This window comes from Eumetopias jubatus, unplaced genomic scaffold, assembly GCF_037043125.1.
Source record: "Eumetopias jubatus isolate StellerSeaLion01/CBP00866 unplaced genomic scaffold, mEumJub1_p1.0 scaffold_10, whole genome shotgun sequence".
NCBI lineage: Eukaryota > Metazoa > Chordata > Mammalia > Carnivora > Otariidae > Eumetopias > Eumetopias jubatus.
This window is the reverse complement of record NW_028274816.1, coordinates 76,055,584-76,080,312: the sequence shown is the minus strand read 5'-3', so window position 1 is coordinate 76,080,312 and position 24,729 is coordinate 76,055,584. Positions and strand designations below refer to the sequence as shown.

General features: G+C 55.0%; 1 protein-coding gene across 6 annotated transcripts in view; it reads right to left on the bottom strand.

Annotated features, from left to right (window-relative positions):
- Positions 1–237: 237 nt before the first annotated feature.
- GAS7 (growth arrest specific 7) overlaps positions 238–24,729 on the bottom strand; it is a 192,731-nt gene continuing 168,239 nt past the window's right edge. For all 6 annotated transcript variants that reach the window (XM_088027970.1, XM_028125074.2, XM_028125076.2 and 3 more), the window contains 8 exons: positions 21,669–21,784; positions 19,555–19,629; positions 15,676–15,754; positions 9,613–9,741; positions 8,778–8,901; positions 4,523–4,602; positions 2,797–2,895; positions 238–2,221 (listed from right to left, as the gene is read on the bottom strand). In XM_088027970.1, coding sequence (XP_087884096.1) covers positions 2,108–2,221; positions 2,797–2,895; positions 4,523–4,602; positions 8,778–8,901; positions 9,613–9,741; positions 15,676–15,754; positions 19,555–19,629; positions 21,669–21,784 — 816 coding nt within the window. In that variant the 3' untranslated portion in view covers positions 238–2,107. The remainder of the gene's footprint in view (positions 2,222–2,796; positions 2,896–4,522; positions 4,603–8,777; positions 8,902–9,612; positions 9,742–15,675; positions 15,755–19,554; positions 19,630–21,668; positions 21,785–24,729) is intronic.

Below are 24,729 nucleotides of genomic sequence, written 5' to 3'. Positions count from 1 at the left end.
AGCTCTTTGAGGAATGAAGGAGCATGGAGAAAAAGGGAAAGCATGTGAAGAAGCTAATGAGTGAGCTGAGAAGTGCGAGTGGGGGGAGGGGGAAGAATGGCTGCAGAAAACCCACACTGGGCCCACTTGGGCTCCCCTGGAAGAGGCAAGGGAGCCCCCCGCGCCCTGTCCCGGGGAGGACCAGAAGACTCAGGAACCCTCAGGAGGGAGGGAGAAAACAAAAACCGATGAGCCATCTCACACTCCAAATGTCTGTGTTAGTAACAAGGCTATTGGCTTTGGACATTTGAAAATCACCCACAAAGTAGTCCGCTAAAGCCACAAGGCAATTACTACCAGCACCCATTTTTCATAGAGAAACCAAGACGTAATATCCTAAAATCAGTCACTGGTGTCCCGGCACAACCCCTGATCCGGAAGCAGTGGTCCTCCCTGCCAGGGACAGATCCATCCTCCACGCTGACCTTTTTGGTTGAGATGGTTCAATAGGACAAGTGGGACAGAGCGTGGCTTACTCTAGGACATTGGGCATCTTTCTATTCTAAACTGCGAGCACAGAACTCTGACTCAGCGAAAGAGGTGCCAAAAGACTCAAGATGCGTTAAGTCCTCAGTTCCCAGCATGAAGACCGAGCGACCGGGGAGTTGTGCTCTTAGGACCCTGCCCTTGTAGGGCGCGTGTGGGTCCTGCACGCCAGAAGTAATCAAGGTTTGAAAGATGAGCTAAGAAAGATGGGTTCCCAGGACGTGGCTTCTGGGCTAGAATCTGCCCCCGGCTGGCCGCGTGACCACCTTCGGGGGGCGGGGGTGTCATTTCATCTTCCAGTCGCCTGGTGCGGATTCTCAGGGTTTGACATGGTGGACAACGGGTTTGCTGTGTTTCTATAAAGGGAGGGAATGATGAGCGGTGTGCTGAATGCCTCCCGCGTCATGCTCAGACCCGGCTTTCCCAGGAATCGGGAAGTGGGGAAAGGGGAAGGTGGTACCGGCACCAAGCAGGGCTCCATGCAGGGCTCTGGAATGTGCGGGACGAGCTGAGGCCAGGGTGGCAGAACACTGCCAGGAAGGGGACACCCCGCTGTGACCATGAGAGTCTGCCATGCCTGTGCAGTGCCCACTAAGGAGAGAAAGCCACACGGGGTCCCACGCCCACCATGCACTAGCAGGTGGAGCCCTCTGCAGGGGCGGGGGGTGGGGGGTGGGGACGAAGACCCATCCCCACCCACCTCCCACAGGGGACTGAGCCAGCCCCGCGAAGAGTCTGGGAAGGGGGGACGGGGGGGGGCCCGGAGGCAGCTTCCCTGAGGAAGCAACTGAGGGTTGGATGGATTGGGGTTTCCAGCCTGGAGACTTTACAGAAGATGCCTGACCTAATATGAAACGCGACTCAACACTCTGACTTGGGGCTGATGTGCTGAATGAGGTAGTTCCACCCTGACCTCTCCAGGCAGGGTCAGTCTGGGTAGAGAGGAGGCCTTATTCCCAAGACCCCAGATGGTGGAAAAGGGGCCCAGAAGAGCCAGGATGCGGGCTCCCAGAATGCAATGGGAAGACAATAAAGAGGGTGGGCTGCAAAGAATTCTGGGTGCGGGCTGCCGAGCTGAACGGTGCCTTGGATCCACGATTCTGATCCTGATACGTGGCTGGAGACAGGGACCTTTCTCCCGTGACCCTCCAAAAGCCCGGGACACAGGGAGCCAGCTAGACAGAGGGCCTTGGGGCTTCCAGGGGCGTAAGTATGTGACACAGGTGGTTCTGGGTGGGGAGGCGACCCCTCCGGTGCTCAGCAGGGACCACAAAGCTCCAGCCTCAGTTTGTCCTTGGAGCTGCAAGCACGGTGCAGGAGTCAGGGGTGGGGGCTTCGGGGGGGCTTCAGCCTCGGAGACGAGGGTAGGGCTGTGGATCCGTCTTCTTGGCCTGGGCACACTGGCAGCTCCCAGCAAGGCCGCCCTTCTGGAACCGCCCCAGCTCAGTGGACCAGGCCCAGGACAGGGGGTGGGAGGGCAGCTGAACTCGGCAGCGGGCCCCGTGGCGGGCGCGGCCACCTCCTCTCCATGGGACCCCCAGCCCCTCGCCTCCGCAGGACCCCCGGGGCCGTGCGTGCCCGTCTAAATCTCCATGTCCACGGGGCGGATGTTGCCCGTCTTGTGCTCTCTGACCCACAGCTCCCTGTCTTTGGCTGGGTCCACTTTTCGAAGCAGTTGGTCCACAGGCTCGACTGTCTGCAAGGGACGAAGGGGACGCAGTCAGAGCTGGTGGCTGCCCCAGGGACAACAGAGGCCCCCGTGAGGGGCAGCCGTGCGCAGCGCTGCAAAAGCGGGAGCCCGGGGCTCTCGCCCCACTCTGCGTCCCGCTCAGTGCGCTCTGGCCCCAGCCTGCAGGCCTGCATGACAGGGCCGGGTGGCCCAGCTCCAGATCCGGGGCCTCCTCCTTCCTTTGTCCGCACCTTTACCATCCCAGAACAGGGCCAACGGAACGCTCGCTTTAGGGAATTTGAATTTTTCTGGATTATTTATTTTTTGGTAAGAAACTTGCCACAGGAGGTGATAAAGCCTCAGCTATTTTAAACTGCCCTGACCTTGTTTCTCCTCGGGCTGACAGCTCACGCATGTCTCTATCGCCTGGGATGGATTCACGAGGACGTCCAGGGAAGCTCTGCAAGCCCACCCCAAGACGGGGCTCCCAGGCGCAAGCACCTGCCACCACCCAGCGCCAGGTGGCGCTCCTCTGGCCCCGGGTCCCCCCACCGCCCCCCCCACCCTCCGCAGGGGTCCTCGGCCCAGGGCAGGCGACTCACGCTTTGGTTGAACATGTCTGTCTCGTGCCGCAGCTGTGTGTACTGACATAGGTGCTGCCGGATCATCTCCACCCTCTCTACCTCCAGCCGCTCCAGCTCCTGGTGGGGGCGCGCACACAGACATCCCTGAGCACGTGCCCCCAACCTGGGGACCCTCCCGCCACGCAGGTCCCAGCCCACCCTACCCACAAGACACAAGTCACTGCCCACTTGGTGTGGGTCCCCGCGGACCCCCAGGGGCTGAACTTGCCCAGCATGGGGTGGGGGGAGGGGATGACTTGGCAGTTGGTGTCTCCTGACTCCTGCTCTGCCGGGCGGGTGCGGTGGGTGCTAAGAGCTTCGCACGCGTTACTTAATTGTCCTCGGTCGTTTTAAGAGAGGGGTTCTTATCTGTAACATCACTTGCCCAAAGCCCAGGGCATTATGGGAGGAGCAGGGTTAAAACCAGGGTCGGGATTCTGTCCCAGGGCAGCCCCAGCCCCAGTTCCCAGACCAGGTGGACGCATGGGTCACATGTCGAGATTCTGTGCCTTGGACTCTTGGGGCTTTGTCCCTGGGCCTCTGCCAAGCAGCCTCCTCTCCTCTGTCCATCTAATGCTGAAGCGCAGAACAGAGACCAGGCCAGGAGACTTGGGGCAGGGGGTGGGGGGTAAGGGTAGGAGTCAGATGGCCACGGTCAAATGGAAGCAAAAGGGCTTGTCCTTTGGTTTCTAGATGGTTCTGCATCTTTGGAATTTAGAGGATCAGACTGCTATTCTGTGCACAACTAGGTCACTGCCCAGGTGATTAACTGGGAAGAAGGGTAAAGCAGGAGCTTAATTAGGAGATTAACCAGGAGGAAGACTGGGTCACTGTCCCTGGGGGAGGCCTCTAATCTGCTCTGGTGGGCTGACACCTGGGCACGCAGAGAGTTAGTCTGTCCTGTGCCGGATGCACGAGGGGAGCTTTGGGCAGTGGGACAATGCAGTCAGGACCTGGCACCGGGCCTCCTTTCTCATCCAACCCAACGGCCCAAGTGTCAAGCATACTTCACTGTCCAACCCAACGGGTGCTCACTGAGGAGGAGATGTTGTCCCTTCATAAGATACTCGGGAGGCGCCCGGGGGGCCCAGTCAGTTCCAACTCTCGGTTTCGGCTCGGGTCTGGATCTCAGGGTCGTGGGATTGAGCCCCAAGTCAGGCTCTCTCTCCTTCTGCCCCTCCCCACAGCACTCTCTCTCTAAAATAAATCAATCTTAAAAAAAAATACCCAGGAAGACAAAAAAAAGGGGAGGTCTGATGCCTATTCCCTGCACCCCTTGGTCAGAGGCCTCCACTCCCATTCCTTCTAAACAGCTACGCCAACCTCACTCCGTATGTATCCTCTATCTAGGATGGGCAACCCTTCTGGGGGTGGGGAGGGTCACGCTTCCTATAACTTGGCTATTTGTCCTAAAGGCTCCCCTGTACATCTGGTTGAGGGCATTCCTGGTTGACCCTGACCCCTCCGGGGACAGCCAAAGAGGACAGAGTAAGACCCAACCCTTGCCTGTGTTCACACAGCTACAAAGTGCCAAAGCAGGATCTGAATCCACACAGACTGGCCCAGAGTCAAGGTCTTGACCTCAGCGGTAGAGAGGATCTAATGACCATCTCTATGGCCACTCCATGCCATCACCCGCATGCCCACCAGCATCCCCCCCAAGGGCTTCCTGAGCACGGGCCCCTGGGTTGACAAGCTTCCTCACCAGTGTGGTGGTCACCATCTCTTCAAACCACTTGGACTGGGCTTGGTTGTAGAGGTCCACACAGCGCATGAGGTCATCTCCTGGAAAAGACCACCGGCCACCATCGCACTCTGTCCTGTCGTCACTATGGCTGCCCTGCCCTATCTGTGCCCCGTGCCCTCTCCTCTTCCTGGGTCGTGGAAGCCACTGGGAAGCGGAGGGAGTGGGAGCTGAGTGAAGGAAAGGGGGCAACCCCTCATCATGAGTGTCCGTCTGAGCTTGACCCCAGATACCAAGAAGTCAGGATGAGGGTTTCTCAGTGTGTGTGTGGGGGGGGTGCTCCTAGGAACCCCCCAATCCTACCATGAGCCCAAGAAATGCTTCCCTCTCTAAAGATAGCAGTTTCATTTGACACTGGAGAGTCCTTCTCCATTAAAACACGTGTTATAAGCAACCTAGAAGTGGTTAAGAGTTAAGGAAGAGAAGTCTGCAAGTTGCATGTGTGTGCGCACGTGCCAGAACGTAATTCCGAAACACAAAATAGTGTGTCTGATGGTTTGTGGCTCACTCACACACACTGGTGCGCTGCACACCAATCCCGGACAGTGGCCACTTTGGAAAACAGACGATGGGCGGGGGGAGGGCATGAGCTCTTCCCAAAGGATTTAATTTCACAAAAGAGAGATGTGAAGCAAACCTAACTTTTCAATCATGATGCCTGGTATGTTATTTTCAGGAATGGCAGGGACATTTGAAACATTTTGTAATTAGAAAGAAAACAAACCATACAACAGCTGCAAGCATTACTAAAGTGTACCAGCACCAAGAACCTTGGTTTTCTGATCACCACAGGGTTCCAGAGACAGGAAGGAATCATGGTCTGTGTTCTGGATGGGAAAAACTCATGAGCCAACCCCCCAAGCTAACCGATTCACTGTAAACCTAGTAATTCCAGCGGACTCCAAATTATTCCTCTAACCACATCCCTTGGCTCATGTGTATTCTGAAATGGAAATGAAGAAATCGGGGAGACTCATGTCCACGTGGCCCAGGGCTCGGCTCAGCAACCCCCTCCACTGAACTACACCGCTAGCCGGGAGATGAGCCTGAGGAACAGAACCCAACCAAGGGCTCCAGATCCATCACCAGCGAATGGGTCCCTGACCCCAAGAAGGAATGACCTGAAGAAAGTACCTACCTCCCTGCAAACACATTCCCACCAGGAGCCTGTGCCTGACCAATGAGGGGGGCAGTCAGCATGTCACCCTACAAACCTACGATACTCAAACTCCCACAGCCCTCTTTGTCGATCCTGATCTCCCGATCTTGAGAACGTGCTTTGGGATCTCCTGCCACATCAGAAAATCGGGTAGCTGAAGGAGACGGTGTCTTCTCTCCATGGAGCCAGCCCGAGGGTACCTTTCTGAAAAGAACGAATTAAGGACGTGGGTTCTGGACCCAGAATATCTGGGCTGTCCCACCAGCTCCACAGTCTAGGAGCTGTGCGATCGTGGACAAGTCAGTTAACCTGCCTGTGCCTCAGGCTCATCACCTATACAATGGGAGAGCAACGGAATCTTCTTGGAGTCATGGGGAAGATTAAGTAAGTCCCTACGTGCCTAGTGCTTGTGATCAAGCCCCCTGAAGGATCCAGAGGCGCTCCCTTCTAGCGATTTTGGGAAAGATGAGGGAGGAAAAGGGAGGGAGGGACAGAGCGAGGGAAAGAGAGCGGGCATCTTCTGGGTAACGGGCCATCCAGCAACATGGGGACAAGCAGTGTCTTTGGAAGAAGAGACAATGGAATTCTGGGCCCCAGCGCTCCGGGACTCTCTGACACCTGTCTGTCACCATCTGTCATTCATCTGCTTCCTTACCCCTGAAAGGTACAGAAATACCCCCCTGCAGGAGGACTGGGGGCTTGGACGTGGACACTCTGAGGCATGGGGCCGGGTGCCCGACACACAGAAAGGGTTTGGGAAAGGTAGAATTTTTCACGGTTAGGTCCAACGACAAGGACGAGTCACTTCCATCACTGTATCCAAACTGCAGGGATAAGAGACCGTATTATTTGATGGCCACGCAACAAACTGAGACACAAACAGCAAGACCAGAAAGCAAAGGTGGTAGAGCTCTAGCTGGTGAAAATGTAACATTCTTCTGAATTTGGCTGAAATTGGCTAGAAACTGCAAATAGCAAGATTATCAAGAATGTGAAAAAAACAGAATATTTGAAAAAGTATCTACAACATGAGAGAAATGAAAACACAAAAAAAGTCAGAACTTGAGGAACATGGTAAAAAGCGGTGGTGTGAGTTCAAATAAACACCCGGTGGGTCAAATATGTATGTGTTTATTTCTTAAATCTGGGGCCAAAGAAAAAAGGGATTTAAAAAATATCTATCGAGAAAGGAAAAGTCTTTCTAAGCCAGCCACAAAACCCAGAACTTCTAAGGGGAAAAGATGGTTCTACAAAAAAATAAAAAAACAAAAAAACAAAAAACCTCAAGAAGAAAACAAGCCAGAGAGAGAGAAAAGAAATAGAAAGAAAAAAAAAGTTAAATGATAAACGGCAACCTAGGAAAATTATTTTCAGTTCAAACCATAGAAGGTTAATTTTCCTGACATATAATTAATCTTTGCCCATCAATCCATCAGAATAAGAGAAACCAGGGGAGCGGACAGGAGTTCCTCAGTTCACAGAAAAAAGTCACAGAGGACATACAGAGGTCTATTTTTAAAAAGCTCAAATTCACTCAAAAAAGAAACGTGAATTGCCAACAAAATAGTGTTTCTCATCAGACAGCTAGGATGTCAAAGTCTGATCTCACGCAGTGCTGACCAGAGTTTAGGGAACGGGCATCCTTATGTGCCCCTGGTGGACACGCCTCTCTGGAGAGCAGTTTGGAAGCAGCCATCCAAACCAGCACAACGCTCAGACCCAGAAACTCACATCTACGTTCTCTCCCCCCGCAGACTGAACCTCATATACACACAGTTACGGTGACAACATCGCTGAACACCCACCGACAATCTCAAAGTCCTACAAAAAGTCAATCAGGGGGATCAAGAAATAAATTCGGGTCCAATCGCACACGTGGACGCCATTCAACCATTTAAAAAACCTTATGCGCGGGAATAGATGGGCAAACCAACGTATAGGTGACGGATCAGAGCTATCTCGAAGATCTATCAGTAAAAATATACATTCAGGACATAAAATAGAAGATGATCTAATGTGTATACATTTAAATATTAAGAAACGTTTTTAAGAATTCAAACACTAGGAAATGTTGATGGCGATTATGATCCAGTGAATCAAATTTTATATTCTTACGTGCTGGTTACAATTTTTTTTTGCCAAGCAGCAATATAACTTTATTTTTAAAATAAATAAATTGAACGAACATAAACAGGCTCTCCCCGTCCTGGGTTTGCCTTCCCAGTCCCCGGGTAAGTGTATTATGCCTTCTATTGCTGGATCTGGTTATCACCATGCATCATAAGGTCTTTCAATCAAATGTTGCGTTTGTGTTACACTGTTTTCTGAGTATTTCTACACCACTGTATCGTCACATCCGGACGGTGGCTCTTTTGTTCTGTAACGAGTTTAACTGTGCCAGGTTCACCAGAAATTCAGGTGAGAAGGACTCAGGAGACCACCTGATCCAAAGCCTAATGACAGCACATGCTTTAATCCCAGAAAGCAATAAATAGCGTGCCCTTCAAATTGGGACCTTCTGAAGAAATAGGACTAAGTTTTTGTACTGGTTCTAACGGGCCTTTCTCCCCCTCCTTGTGCATCGGCTAATTTTCACCACAAGGTGGAAGCAGAAACCAACTCACTGGGGGGGAAATCTTTGTGAGAGAATCTGAAATCTGGTTCTTTCACAGAACAAAATGTCGGACTCGGGGGCGGGGGGAGGTGGCAGGGGCCCCAGATCACCAGAGGCCGCCCTGGGAGCATCACGTGGTGGGGTGGTGGCACCGCTGGGTGGGCAGGTGGGGCCTGCACTTCTCCTACGGGCTCCTCGCAGGGACAGAGCCCTGAGTCCTGGGCACGTAGAGGAGTTTGTCCACCTCCTGACCCGAGGTCCAGGGCAGCGCCCCCCCCCACCCCGCCCCCCAGTAGGGCCTGGACACAGCACCACAGCCCCCCACCCCAGCCTGGTCCTTGGGATGCACCTCCCTGGGCACCCCACCTCGCAGGCCTCCCCGTTCTGTGCCTCCGAGGCCCGGGTGAGGAGGAGAGAAGCAGGGCGCCCATGACCACACTCACCAGCCTGTGTGGACTTCCTCCGCGCCTTCTTGATGTCCTCCTCCGTCTTGTTGCTCAGCTTGATCTCCAGCTGCTGGGTCTTCATCTCCAGGTCTCTCTGCCGTTCCGTGAGGGCCTTCCGGGCCTGGGGTCCAACGACACAGGGAAGCTGCTCACGCGGCTCCGAGCCGGGAGGGCCCTGCGAGTTATGTGGCCCGGCCTCCCCTTTACTGGGTAAGAGGCCTCTCTTCTCCCCGTGTTCGTGGATCTTTTTCCCCAGCAGTGCTGAGCAGATGGCGGCACCAGCCACCCCATTCCAGGGCCAGAGGGGCCCTCGGTGGCAGCAGCGGGCCAGGTGCTGTATGCGCCCCCCCCCCCCGTCCTGTACCCCTCCCCACGGCACTGGGGTCAGCAACAGCTCCCAGCCAGGTCGGACCTCCCAGGCCTCTGGCAGGGGGGTGACTCCGTCAGGAGGGAATCTGCCCAGTGGGGTCCGGATCAAGGGCCACGTGTGGACCAGCACATGGGCCGGCAGGCCGTCCCACAGAACCCACAGAAGCGTGGTATACCTCATCTCCCACCCGGGGGCCCCACTCTATCTCCCACTGGCCCTCCGGCAGTGACCCGAGTGCCCTGGGGAAGCAGCTGCTACCTGCCCTTCGCCCGGGGCCGGGGCCGGGGGGCCGGGGGGCCGGGGCTGGCGGGGGGGGGTCTTCCGGTGTGGGCTGGAGGCTGGCATGCAGCCCCCCCAGCCCAACCCAGCCACACAGGGACAGAGGCCTCTGCCCTGGCACCGGAGCCCTGCTGGGGCCCGGCCCACCCCACGCCAGCAGGCCCGGCCTCCCAGGGCCCTCACCTTCTCCACCGCGGCGTAGCGGCTGACCAGCTGCTTGCGGAGGTCCGCGATGTGGTGGTCACACTTCTTCATGTCTTTCTTGAAGTTTTCTCGGAAATTCATCAGGGGCTTCTCCACCTCGCTGTGCAGCTGTTGGGCGGGGGGGGGGACATGCTCAGGACCCCGGGGCGTTGGCGGCGAGAGGAGGGAGGGGCATTGCCCCCCACTCCACGGGTGAGCATGGGGCGGGGGGCAGAGGCCTGGCCCAGCCGACAGGAGGGAAGTCACAAGCGGCCACACGTCAGGTCTCAGGCTGGGGGGGGTCACCTTAGCTGGCTAGACCCCAGGATTCGCAGCAACGGACTGAGGGCTTGGTGCCCAAGCCTTTCTGAGCCCTCCGTCGGCTGCCCTCCTGCCTCCCCCAGGCGCCCGTAGCCGCTCACAGGACTTTACTCACGTCCCAAGCTGACGTTGCTTACTTTCCCCAAACTGGGATTTTTCTGGGGGCAGAAACCAAGCCACCATCTCCACGATCCCCAAGCACTGAGCACAGTGACTGCCACAGGCTTGCCATTTCATTAGATGAGCTCAGGTCAGTTCTATTCGCTGCCCATCTGCTATGGGCCAGCGCCCGAGGCTACAAGGATGGTCTGGACATGGCCCAAAGCTCGAGGAAGCCATGGAGGGAACCGCCGAGGCCGGGAGAAGCAGGTACACCTTCCCTCCGCCCCGAGGGAACCGGTCTTGTACTCTGAGAGCCAGAGAGGCGCTGGTTTTTCAAGCTCTTTCCTTCTCTTGTATGCTTTCTCTTTTCCCTACTCCACTCCCTTTTGAAGGAGAGTTTTTACAGATCAGTGTGGACCTGCTGAGGTCAGAGCCAGATGAGCAGCCCAGAGCCCAGCTGACTTGGGCTCTCAGACTCAGCCTCCCGGAGCCCCCCGACTCTGCCTCCTGCAGCCCCCCGACTCAGCCTCCCGGAGCCCCCCGACTCTGCCTCCTGCAGCCCCCCGACTCAGCCTCCCGGAGCCCCCCAACTCAGCCTATGGACCCCCTGACAGCCTTCCAGGGCCCCTCGGCCCGCACTTGTCCCCAAAGCGCCTTTGGGAAACACACCTGAACTTTCCTGAACACAGGACCTCCCAACACGGGTTCTAGGACTTCTCTCTCTTCCTCCTCACTAGGCTCTTGCTACATTTATCTTTTTCTCTGGAGACCCCAGGACTTCAGTGTTTGTAGTTCTAAACCACCAAATACAAGTGACTGTGAGCTCCTGCTCTCCGAGAGGGCAGAGGCCCCTCTGGCTTTGCCCTGCCGTGTCCACAGCATTGGTCAGAGCCGGTGCGGGGTGGGTGCCCCTTTGACTACCTGGGTGAATGACAAAATCTTCAGTGTCCGATGCCTGGGAGAGAAGTGGACACCTTTTGTTGTTGGATGACCTTCAAAGGCTAATAGAGCGCAAGCCAACCAACACCCCCCTCCCCCTGATGTGAGTTGTTAATGCCTCCTATTTTCCGAGCCCCTAGAAGTGCCTTGCATAGGAAAACACCCCCACCTGGTGGCAACCTGCAGGATGCTACACACTTGGGAGCTGCCAGAGCACGCAGGTCCCTTTCCCATATAGGTCAGATGTTGGTGGAGAAGCCGCATCACTTAGCTGCTGTGGAAAACTGCTCCTGATCGGGGGGTTAATGAGGGTGAACTCAGCCTGTTGACTCGGTAACTCGGGGGCTGCTTCCCGAGGGCCTCCTAGGAACTGAGTTGATTTCCAGACTTCCATGTGCCCGGGAGCTACCCAGAGGGTCTTTTCAACATTCAGGATTCCTGGGCCCCAGTCCCAGGTTCTGTGGTCTGGGGAAGGGCCCAAGAACCTGCCAATACACCAAAATGTGTCCCCCAGATTCCAGATGACTTTCTGGAAACATAATGCTACTCGTTGTCACAGGCATGCAATCCTATAGATAGAGACACATGGGTTCTCCTGTATCTTAAGTGTCTTTAAAAGACTAATTGTTTCTTTTTTTTTTTCTTTTTAAGATTTTATTTTATTCATTTGACAGAGACAGACAGCGAGAGAGGGAACACAAGCAGGGGGAGTGTGAGGGGGAGAAGCAGGCTTCCCGCCGAGCAGGGAGCCTGATGCAGGACTCGATCCCAGGACCCTGGGATCACGACCTGAGCCAAAGGCAGACGCTTAAAAGACTGAGCCACCAGGACCCTGGGATCACGACCTGAGCCAAAGGCAGACCCTTAAAAGACTGAGCCACCAGGACCCTGGGATCACGACCTGAGCCAAAGGCACACGCTTAAAGACTGAGCCACCCAGGCGCCCCAAGACTAATTGTTTCTTTAAGAACACGGGCTGGGTGTCTTTTTCTACGTGTTCTTCATGGCTGAGCATCTTTGCCCAGGGACAGAAGGCATCCCAGATGCTTGTCCTTGTGACCTCCTGAGCGGGCCCGAGAGTAGTATAATCAGCTTAGTGTCAATGTAGGGTCAGGACCCCCTTTTGGATGAGAAATAGAGAGTACCAGAGTGCATTTTAGGTAAAAGGACAAGGGCGGCTTCGGGAAACATTTGTCTTGGCAATGCATGTACGTATCTGTACGTGGCTACGTGGGTGCGGGCACCTGCGTGTTCTGGCTACCCATGGAAAATGTGTGACCGGGGGTCCCAGCCGAAGAAGTTTCAAGCCACTGATCTGGTCCAAACGCTTCACTTTACACATGGAAAAGAAAAAAAAAAAAAAAAAAAGGAAGCCGAGAGATGCTAAGACTCGCCCCAGGTCACAAAGCTTCTTAGGGAATGAGCACTGATAGAAAACTCACGTCTCTTGACTCCCACGGTCTCCCTAAAATCTTCCGTCTGCATGCACGGCCTCTCCTGCATGATGAGATTTCTCTTCCACCAGAAAGAAATTTTCTATTTTCCCTTCCCCAGCTGAAGCCAGGTCTCACTTCCTTTGCATACAGCAAAATCTTATTTCTTTAACAGCCTGTCGCCACGAACGGCGGCTGGAACCAGGAGATGAGCAAAGCCTGAAAGATTGCCCTGACGAAATTGCATTTCTTAAGGAGCTCTCACCCCCGACACAGAACATTCAGAGTGGGATTTCAACGAGCCCTCTGGAAGCAGACGCTAAAATGGGTTTCAGGCATATGGAGCCATGTAATCACAGCAGATGAATAAATCCTCGGCGCCCCTTCGCCTTCGAGGAATCACTGTCCTCCCACGGGGCTGCTACTCTCGTTCCCTAAGGCCGCCAACACTGACGACAGGTTGGGGGCATCAGAAGCTCTGAACATTTGTCACAAGTCCTCCCCATCAGCCACATGGTGAAGTCCTCTGTGCTTTAAAGGCCACTGGTCTGCCCAGAGAGAAGTCTGGGCTGGGGGGCAAGTTGCCACTTGACTGATTCTTGCCCTTTGCTTCCTCCGGAGCAAAAGCCTGAGGCTACATGACCATGAGCTGCGATGGAGCCTCTTTGTGAGGCTCATTTGTGAAATGCAGATGCTGACTGGCAAGGTGACTGATAAAACCAAGGCAAAGGAGTTACTCCTTGCACAGAACCTTCTAGAACGCTTACACACTGGGAGACCCTGATACAACAAATATGTACCTTGGCCTTTGTCCCTGGCTCCCGGCCAGAACTCCAGAAAACGTTGTAATCTCCCAAGTGGTAGGGGGGCTAGGAGCATCTGTTGTGCCAATATTTGGTCTCTGACCCCGGTCCCTGACACAGAACTCCTAAATCAATCCCTTGGCATTTCCAGGATGACAGGAGCATCTTTGGTTCTAATGAGGTGACCTTGGTGGTCTCCTGGAGAATTTCAGGATGGGGGCTGGTCACCAGAAAGCCCAAGTCATGATTAGAAGCTTGAAACTTTCCGCCTCTCCTCCATCCCCTGGGGAAGGAAGGGGACCCGGAGATTGAGTTAATAAGCAATCATGCCCACGTGATGAAGATCTACAAAAATCTATAAATTATCGGGTTTGGAGAGCTTTTGGGTTGGTGAGCACCCCAACTCCATGGGGACAGCAGCTCTTGCGCTCAGGACTCTTCTGGACCTCGCCCTATGTACTCCTTCATCCGGCTGTTCATCTGTATCCTTAATGATGTCCTTTAATGTAGAATAAACTGGTTAAATCTAAGTACATGTCTTCCTAAGTTCTGTGAGCCATTCAGCAAATTATCAAATGGAAGGAGGGTGTCGTGGGAGCTCCTGATTTGCAGCTACATCAGACAGAAGCGTGGGTAACCTCAGAACCCACTACTTGCAACGGACATCCTGTGGGATGGAGCCCTTCATTAGTGGGACCTGAGCTGCACCTGCTGAGCACCCTGGAAACAATCAAGACCGGGGGGTCATGCTGATGAGCAGCAGGTGCCACCAGGCTTCATGGGGACCCAGCAGGTGATCTTTCAGAGGTTGCAGACTCAGCTCTACTGCACACGGGCAGCCTCCCCCGTCCCCCTCCCCCATCAATGGAGGCTTCTGCCTCCACAGAGGGCAGAGTCAGGACGTGAGAAGGGAGGCCTGAAGGGAACACTCTCCGATCGGCGGCTTGAAAATAACTCACTGCGTTGCACAAGGCAGGAAGAAAACGCCTCATGGAGCCCCCTCCCCACGCGCAACCGGCAAGTTTCCCGCAAAGTGCTCGGTGGCTGGGTTACGGTCCCGCTGTGAACCCTGAAAGTCTCACTCATGGCTGAGTCATCAGTCAACCCAATCTTGGGGCACCAACATCCTTCGGAAGCGGGGAGCTCCTAACAGCACTGTTTCTTCCTCCCACCCCAGATCTTTATAGAGCTGCTCCGTGGGTCCCAATCATTTGGGCCCTGTGTGTGCAGGGTGGGGGGGCCCATCACGGGACGGGGTGGTGAGACTTGTACAAAGCTGGATTCCTGTCCTCCAACAGCGCACATGCCATGGGGACCCCAAAGCCCAGAACGGCGATTCAGGTGAGGAAGGCTCTGGAGAACAGATGGAACCATGAGCTCAGAGTGTGGGAGTCAGGGAGGAGCAGCCGCCTTTGGGAGATGCTACCTTCCTACGGTAATTAAGGAGGCAGGGTGCCCTCCAATTTCAAAACAGGGGCTCAGAGTTTAAGTGCTTTGCCCAAGTGCCCTGTTGGACTGCTGTGTCTGACTGGGGACAGTGGGGAGAGCGTGGACCCAGGAGACAAAGGTCCCTGAGAATGGTGCTACTCTCAAGGGGTCTCTCTTCCTTTAAAAGGTAGCCCTATCAGTCATGCACACTTTAGTATGAATTATTTCATTTAGACACTGGGTTTATTTTTTCCCCCTGAAGAGTAGGTGAGAGCCTGAGATGGAATTTGGAGATACCATCTAGGGAGTGGGGAAGAGAGGGTCATTTGGAAACATGGAGAAATCCTGAGAAAAAGTAGGCTTAAGAAGACGGGGGTGTTGGAAGGAGCTACTCAGTTGTCCCTGTTCATTTACTACTTTGGAAAACATTTATCGAGCATCTACTGTGCCCCAGACACTGCCCTGAGTACTAAGGGCAGAGTGAACAGGACAGAAACCATGCTGTCCTCAAGGTCACAGACCAAACCAAACCAACAGATTCTCCCTGTGGCCCAGTCTAGCCTCTCCCGACAGCATGAAGAAATAGAACATGCCCGCAAGGTCCTCTGAAAGCCCAGTGAAGGACAGTGGGGGCCTCACAGACGTGTGCCGGGGCGGCTAGGAAGAGCCGAATGATAAATTTGTAGGAATTTTGTGAGTTGGTTGTTAAAGATGGCCAGTGTGGAAAATGCAATGATCTACCCTTAGTAAAATTATATTAAAAACAAAGGTAATAAAAACTTATAACTACTAGCACTTATGAACCTTTTATGATTCTCCGAGCGGCTGAGGGACTTTTACACCTCCTTAGGCTACTTTGTGGGGACGGTGGGCGCCCTGGCTGATGGCTGCTTTTGTGCCTCTCTTCCCCGCACTGGAAATCTACACCATGGACCACGGAAAGAGGCTGACGGGACACACCAGAGAGACCACCTCGAGCCGCTCAGCGGCACACGGCTGTGCAGGGCCAACCCAGAGAGGCAGCGGGGCCGGCTTACCTTGGCGGAGAACTTGAGATGGACTTCTGCCTCATCCGCGAGGCTCTTCTTCACCTGGGCCCACGCTTCTCCCAAGGAGCTGCAATACGAGGGAGAATGTCAGACCCAGATCGGAGATCTCGGCCCCTCCCTGGGCGGACAGCGGGTCTCCACGTGAGCCATCCCAAACCGAGCTGAGGATCTCAGGAGCTGAGGGGGGCGGTGGTAGCAGAGGCTGGGGAAACATTTGGAAACTCAGAGAACCGGGAGAGATGCGAGAGGAAGGTGGGGTGCAGCTGGAGGGTGGGCCCGGACACCTGCCTGTTACTGTCCCCATGCTCCCTGGCGCCCATCCCTGTTCATAGATGGGCAGTGCAAGGGCTTGCTGGTCTATCGAGGAAGAAGGCCAGCCACCTTTTCAGGGAGAAGCCCTTCGCAAACAGAAGGTGCCACATAGCCCTGCCCCCTGCCAAGCACCTCCGCGGGGGACGGAGGATGGTCTTCTCAACAAATGGTCAGTATACCCACAGGGGAAAAGAAAGAACCCTCGACCCTAACCTGATGCCATACACGTGGATTATCTCAAGATGGATCACAGATCTACAGTGAGAGCGGGCACCACGCAAAAGCAGGCCCAGCAGGGGTGGGGAACTCGAAAAAAGGCCAACAGAGAAGGTCTGTCCCTGCAGCCAAGCTACACACGAGCCTACAATCCAGAGCTCGGAAGCCAAAAAGGCCCCGGGGGGTGCTGAGTCTGTGAGGCTACGGTCAGCAGGGCCATGGTCAGTAACTGGTCCCGGGCAGCTTTAGTGGCCTGAGAATGTCACCTGGGTGCCGCCGTGGGGAAAGAGGAAGCCCAGTGTCAGGCTCAGGACAAGGTCCAAGGCCCCGCCCCCAGGCTGGGCATTCACAAGTGGGCGGACCCCGCTCCAAACACTCCCATGGGTGCATCTGAGCGAGCACACTCCCCCGTCCGCCCCTGCTCCCCCAACCCCAGAACTCCAGGCCCCCTGGAATTTAGGGGGAAAAAAAAAGGCAATTTAGAAAAGAAAAAAAAAAAAGCAACTTAGGGAAGAAAAAGCAATTTAGAAATTCTCTCACTTGAAGACAGATTTTTTTCATCTGGCGAGAGGTTAATGAAAGAAATAAAACCTGAGATATATTTCCATCGCAATACGCGGTCTGAGGCATGCCAAATCGAAATGCACGCCCTGTCACCATTACCAACGAAAAAAGGGCTCAAAAGGGCCCAAATCCCATTTCCTTTCCACGCAGGCGAGAGAAATGGAAGATGGAATAAATAAGCAGTGCACATACCCTCCCGAATGGAATTTGGGCGCAGCGCCCGATGCCCCGCCCCGTGCCACCAGCATCTTCCCAGGCTGCCCCGAGGTTCTAGGCTCTAGCACTGCGCTTGAAACCTGCAAGGTGCACCCCGCTAAGGTCCAAAGCTGTGTGCAAATGCAAAACAGCACGGCCGCACGTCGGGGGGGGGTGTGGCATCCGCGTTCACAAACCCCAAGGGAGCCTGCTGGGACGAGTGTGTGCATGCAGCCGCGACGGGGTGCACGTTCACGACCGTGTTGCAGGGGCACGGCGTCCATGCATGCGAGGCGAGCGTGTGCTGGGCTGCCCAGATCTGTTAAGTGCATGTGTGTATATGGCGTGGTGGCACAGGCCTGGCTCGTGCAGCTGGGAGCATATGCTGAGCCTGTTGGCAGGATGCAGTGTCCCTGGCAGCAGTCCAGGCCGAGGAGGTGGAAACCGGAAGATCCGAGAGCAACACTGCATTTGCAGGGCGGGGGGATGTCCAGGAAAGCCTCCATGCCAGGGCGGAGGGGTGACCTCCCCCCGGCCATGTCCCCCACTTCCTACCCGCTGTCTTGGGGCCCAGTGTGCAGGGCAGAAAAGGGCCACCGGGTCAGTGGCAAACCACAGAGGGGCGGCCTCTTGGCTGCACGGCGAGCCCACGCAGAGAGGCCTGAATCAAAGCCACCCTGGGCTGGCACGGCCTGTCCCCTGAAGGCTTCAAGCCGCGCAGGGGGATTTGGACTTAACATCGCCGCCCTCCGACGAACACAACCACCCACGACAGGACATCCACCATCCTCGGGGCTCATTTCCCCTTGCAGGAGGGGTTCCAACACAGCCTGCCCCGGAGGGAGGGAGGCACTGGGGAGAAGACCTCGGGGGACCTTTCAACTCTCCCCTCCCGAGTCTGGTCATCTTTATGACAGAGGCAAAACTCAGGTTATGTAAAATTAATTGTTTTAAAGAGAACGACCCCACGGCGTTTAGTACATTCACCATATTGTGCAACCACCACCTCTATCCCGGTCCAAAACATTTGTATTCCCGTTATGGACCCCCCAAATTCATACGTGGAAGCCCTAAGCCCTGTACCCCAGTGTGGGCCCCCAAATTCATATGTTGAAGCCCTAAGCCCCCACCCCAAATTCATATGATGTGTCCTTCCCAAATTCGCATGTTGAAGCCCTAAGCCCCCCACCCCAAATTCATATGGTGGTGTCCCCCCAAAGTTACATGTTGAAGCCCTAAGCCCCCCACCTCAGTGTGGCTGTTATTTGGAGATAGGGCCTCTAAGGAAGTAATTAAGGTCAAATGTGGTCAAATGGGGTGAGGCCCTGATCCAGTAGGATTCACGTCCTTGTAAGAAGAGACTCCAGAGAGTCTGCTCTCTCTCCACACCGAGGGAAGACCATAGGGAGAAGGCGGCCACCTGCAAAATCAAGAGGAGCGCTCTTGCCAGACCTCAACCGTGCTGTCTGGACACTGGGATCGTGGACCTCCCAGCCTCCAGAACCAGGATAAATTACATTCGTGTTGTTGAAGCCGCCCGGTCTATGGGATTCTGTTGCAGCAGCCCAAGCAGATGAATATACACCCCAAAAAGGAAACCCCGAGCCCATGAAGCTGTTACCCTCCATTGCCTGCTCCCCTGGCCAACCACCCACCTCATTCTGCCTCCGTGGGTTTGCCTATCTGCACATTTCATATAAATGGAACCCTATCAAGTGCAACCTTTTCATCTCACTTTTTCCACTTAGGATAATGTTTCTGAGGTTCATCCACATAGCAGCCTGGATCAGGACCGGATCCCTATTTATGGCGAAATAATATTCCATCACATATCCATGTATCAGTGCAGACGGACACAATTTGTTCATCCACCCATCCCTTGATGGACATTTGGGTTGTTGGCACGTTTTGGATACCATGGATCGTGTTGTTATGAACACGTGGGCACATGTATTTGTCTGAGTATCTGTTTTCAATTCTTCTGGGTCTAAACCTACGAGCGGAATTGCTGGGCCGTTCGGTAATCCCGGTTAGTGTTCTGAGGCACTGCCAAATTGTTTTCCACGGTGGCCGCACCATTTTACATTCCCACGGCAGGCTGCAAGTCTTTGTCAAGAGATGAACAGAGAAGCCTTAAGTCTTCCACCACTAGGGACCCCTCTGTGGTTGGGAGGGTGGGGCTGAGCCTCCCCCAGCCCAGGCTAGACCCAAGGAGGTCTGGGCCACTGCAGCTGGAGAGGGAGGGGAGCCTGGGCTTCGGGCCCATGGGAGAGGATTCTAAACAAGGGCCTGGGTCCAGAATCCTCTCCCACCCAGTGTCCCACCAGCCTGCTCTCAGAGAGAGGGGCACTGGGTGAGTGTCTGGGGGCCAGTGTCTAGCTACCAGGGCACAGGGCAGAGGGGGTGGGAGGCCCTTGGTCACTAGAGAGAAAATAATGTGGATGTGCCCACTTGGAGCCAGGCCTATGCAGACTTCCCCATTTCAGCGGACCACAGCAGCCATCAGGGATCAGTGAGGAGGAACCCCGCCCTTCCCACCTGCGGTTCCTCCCCATTTCTGTCACCGTCCTCTGCACTCACCCTTCCTCCTGAGCAGCCAGAGAGTTCTGAGAGAGCTTAGCTAGGTTTTTGGCGTAGTCCTCTTCGATCTTTATCCTGCAAAGGGAGAAAACCCCACACGTCAGCTCTCCAGCGCCAGGCCGTGGGTCTGACCTGCAGTCCTAGCGCTTACGGATCGTGGAAAAGGAACCTACTAGACCACACGCCCTTAGAGGTCGAGGCCCTTGTCTGTGCACCCAACACACAGCAGGTGCTTAAAAAGTCTTCGTTGGTTGGACGAACTTATGTGAATCTCTGTCTTTTCACCTGTAAAGGGGTATTTCCACCTGTCTCCCAGGGCCGGGAAGAAGTGCTCTCATTCACACTCAGCTCCTAGTCCAGGGCTGGACACACGGGAGGCCTGTAGACCAAGACGTAACTCATGATGGACCATCGGGACACCCGGGGCTGCCTCCCTTCCGGCCCCAGCACTCGGGGCCTCAACCCTCCAACGTGGTGACAGCCCCTGGGAAGCAGGAAAAACACCTCCCCCGCGGCCTCCCCGCCTCCCTCCCCCCTCCCCATGCCTCCAACTGTCAAGCCAGCAGGACACAAGTATTTCCATGGAAACCAGGCAGTGCCCAGAGCTGGGACTGATTCCATTTCCCTAGAGAGGGAAGTGGCCTTGGATTTTGCCTCCAGCAGGCGGGCCCTTGACACACTTTCCAGGCAACCCTCTGGGGGAGTGTTCTGTATTATCTGGCACATCATGTTCGAGTCTTGTCAAAGGCAATGCTCACCGCCTTCCTGGTCCTCTTGGGGCATGCTGGGACACCCAGGGCCACCACTTTGAAGCCCCGGGCCCATCACTCAGCAAACGGGAAGGCCCTAGAGATACTCCGGGGGCTGCAGCACCTGTTCCTGGCCGCTGGGAAGCTGATGGCCCACGGGTGCAGTGATACGGAACGGGGGGCCTGACGGAGCCCCCTGGCATCGTTCTAAGATTTATTTTCTGCTTTGCCCTGAGAGACCCACGGCCACGTTCCCTCTCTCACGGCTCTGCCCTCATCGCCACCTCTGGCCGGGTCCCTCCGTCACCCCCTTGCCACTGCTCCGCCCTCCCCAGGGTGACCTGGGCGGCCAGTGTGCAGCCCCCAGCCCGCGGCCAACACGTCTCTCTGGAAAGCAGATCCAAGCGCTCCTAGCTTCACACCTCCAAAACTCCTTGATGCCAACCGCACACGCCAGGCACACGGCCGGCCTGTCTCTGGAGAGAGCACCGGCATCCCCTCCGGGCCCTGCCCAGCTGCCCTACACAGGGGCCACGGCGAACACCCCGGCCCCAGCACACTCCACCTCCGCTCTCACCTGTCCCGGCTCGCGAAGGCCTCCCGAGAAGAGTCTGCGTGGCCCACGGAAGGCCAATGTGTTCTCAGGTGGCAGATCCCATTTATCTGCTCACACGACATTTTTATGAAAGGACAACACCATACGTGTGTTCAAACTCTGACTCTATGGCCATTTTTCCTACCCACCTGCTTTATACCACTATTAGCACGCACCTGAGCTACGCATCCTCTCCACTCCCTACCAGCGTAAATGGCTCATTAGATAGAGATCTGATTACACAAACAGAAAAATGGACCTCCGAAGGAAAAGAGGAGGTGTTTTAAAATGCCAAAGAATTATTACTACCTTATGAACATTGTCCTCTTTTGTTATGATGGGGACAGGGCTTCCAATGAGGGCCATGCAGGTAAGTCAAGGAGCTAAGCAGTCTATGTGGGGAGACAGCAGGGAGTGGCGGAGACTGTGGCAAACCAGACCTCGTGCTACTTCTATGGGGTGGCCGCCACTTGGCTCCGGCCCATTGTTCTGCGAGCCTTTCTTGCTAGACTTTCGGCCTTCTCAAGACAAGCCAGAGAGCCAGCTTTTAATGGAAAATCTACCGAACCTTAAACGTACCACAGAGGTCAAAGCAACACATCTGCAGGTTAGATTTGTCCCGAGAACCACAGCTGGGGCCCCCAGCCTCACACTCCCCATGGTGCTAACCAGGCCCAGTGCTGATCCCGGCCGCGCCCCAACCTCAGGCTCAGGGGCCAAAGGGGGGGGCGGTCTGCGGCCAAGGGAGCGGGGAGGGGCCCAGGCCTCACCTCTCCCGGATGAATTCTGACATTTCCTTCTGCATCTGCTTGCCCTTCAGTTGCTTCTGAAGCAGGAGCTCAAACCCAGCCACCGTGCCATTGCCTTGGGGGTCCTTCTTATCAGCCTAGAAGGGACACAGAAGCACGAGAGGTTAGGAGACAGGGGTGTCCAGAGCCGCAGGGAACGGAGCGTGGGGAAGGCGGTCCCCGAAGGGACCCGGGTGCGCCCCTGGCGAGCGGACCTCGGTCCAAGAGCTAGGCCGTGGCCACTGTCCCACCTCGTGTCTCCGGCTGCCCCCCACCTTCACATGTGTGCTGACGCTTGAGCCCTGCAGCCACTGACACCGGCCCCCCGCCCACGTCCATGGCCCTCGATTCTCCCAACCTGGGAAAGAAGAGGAGAAAGGGCAAGTGGCCAGGAGTATAGGCTGCCGATGCCCAACACCTCCTACTTCCAGCCAGGTAGCTGCTGAGGCTGGTTGGAAGCTCCAGGGAGTCTTGGTGGCCTGACACTGAGCTGGGACAGTCTGTGGCCTTGGGGGCAGGTGACCCTAGCCGTAAGCCCTCCCGTCGCCTGGCAGCCCCCTGCACCAGCCAGGCCGTGGTGTCCTCTCACACACATTCACATAAGACCACGGGGGCGTCCGGGCGAGACCAGACTGAAGGGAGGCCAGAGTTCTGGAAAAGGGCAGGGTGCCAGGGTTGACATCCCAGCTGGGAAGCCTCGGGCAAGTTCTCCACTTGGTCCAAGCCTGAGCAGCTTCATCTGTGAAGCTGGGGAATACTGGCGCCCACCTCCTATGGTCATTTCAGGATAAGCGGCCTCTGGAAACGGCTTAGCACAGTGCTGGCCAGACACTAAATGCTCGGTAAGTGGTATCTGATATTAGTCAACTTTTAAATAAATCAGGACTCGGGGAAGATGGCCAAGTCAATGAAATGGGAGCTCAGTACTGGATCCATTTTGCAAGCAAATACTCTCAAAATTTCAAAATTGAATGTTTTCTTTTGTTTTGCCTGCACTTCCTCCAGGACATCTGAATACCTCTTCCCTGCCCGGCAGCCCTAGGTTCAGCCTTCCCTGCAGGACATTCATCCCGGCGTCTGCCCACACGGCTCTCAGAGACTTCGCAGCCCCAGGCCGGTACCCCACCTAAAGCTATGTTCTCCCCCATTACAGCCCTTCCCCACCAAGAATCCAGAGTCAGATGCTTTGGTACTTAATGGAGGGAGTTAAAAATGCATCCTTTGATTTCAGACAGGTGCATCGGTGAGGACCCTGTCCCAGGGTCCAAAAGACCTAATCCTTGTCTCGGCTCAGCCCCGGGTGACACAGTCAGGCCTTTCCAATCCTAGGCTGTGGCCCCCCTAGCTCCCCCCTTTGCAATAGGACTGGGTTGCCTCTCTAAGAACACTTCTAGAGCAGACGTTTTAGGAAAAGCGAATTTTGGAAATTTCAGAAAGGGGCAGGTGATGTCTAGAAAGAACCCCACTTCCTATCATCAAGCATTTGAAAAGTTTACGGACTTCCCCCGCCAACTCCCCCCACCCCAACAAGGGATTCCCTTTCCTCAGCTGTCCTGACACAAAGCCCACTGGGCCACGCTGCTAATACCTCTTGTGACAGGGAGATCACTACCCCACGGGACACACCAAGTCATGGCACAGCTGCTCTGGCCAATTAAAAGCTTCTCCAGGTATTTTTAAGATCTGTGCACTTCATCACGTAAATGCTACAATCTTGATAAAAGCAAAAGAAAAATCCCCCAGAATACGGAGCCCCAGTCTGCCTCCCACAAAGGATGGATGTGCCGAGTCATGTATCCACACTCAGGAAAACCAGCCAGAAACGGTGGGCTTGAATGACTGTGTCAGCAGGGAGATTCTGTCAGAGGAAGAGGTGGTGGTCAGGAAAATAAAACCCAGAGTAAGTAGCAGATCCCGGCAGAGCCTGAATGAGGACAGGGGTGCACAAACATCGCTCTCTTAGATGCCGACCAGTGGCGGGGCCCAAAGGCTCCCCAATGCCCCCTCGTGAAATCCCATGCACCCTGACCTCCAGCTCCTGGGGTGTGCATTCCCAGGGCACCAGCTAGTCTCCCCTGAATGCTCTGCTTCCCGCACCCCTCTTTAGGAATGACATCTGTAATCTCAGCCACTTCTCATCTCTGTGGCGGCCACCATCCTTCTTTAACTCCTGCACCTGCTGCTGATGTCCACCCCCACCCGCTCACAGCCCTCCCCGCATGATGCTTCTGAACCACATCACATCCTATTCCAACAGCTTTCTACTGCAAACAGAGGGAACCCCAGTGTACTCACAGGGCCTACAGGGTCTCGTACACTCTGACCTCTGCCGCCCGAGAGAACCTTCCTCACGATGTTTGCTCCCTGCACAGATCCCCCCAAGACCAGGAAGAAATACCAGCAGGGCCAACAGGAATCGCTGGGTATCTTCGAGGACGCAAGTGACTTGTCAACAGAACACAGCACTTCTGTCTGGTGCTTGGCTAGCAAATCTAAAAACGGGTAGCAATCCATTCTGCACGGTGGGGAAACAAACAGCTTTTATTCTGTTTATTTATTGTTCCTCGGGGTCCCTGCAAAAGTTGTTGTTTTTCTCCTAAAGTGTACAAGTCAGTGGTTTTTAGTATGTTCACAAGGTTGAGCAACCATCAGCACTATGTGAATCCAGAATGAGGTGATCTCACTTTTAAAGTCATTGCTGACTTTAAATGCGCACGCCAAGGGCTATTCCTAGAGTTTCTGCGCAGGTGGGCTGTGCATTTGTCAAAAGATACTTATTTAATTGTGGGAAAATACACATAAGATAAAATGTACCATCTTATCCGTTTGTTTGTTTCTTTTTAAGTAGGCTCCACCCCCAGCCTGGAATCCAATGCGAGGCTTGAACTCACGAGCCTGAGATCGAGACCTGAGTGGAGATCAGAGTTGGGACGCTTAACCAACTGAGCCTGCCCAGGCACCTCCACTGAAGTTGGCTTTAGGCTCTTGCCCTTACCGAGCAGCCAAGAAGTGACCCTTTTGCTTATCTGCATCCTGTCCGGGG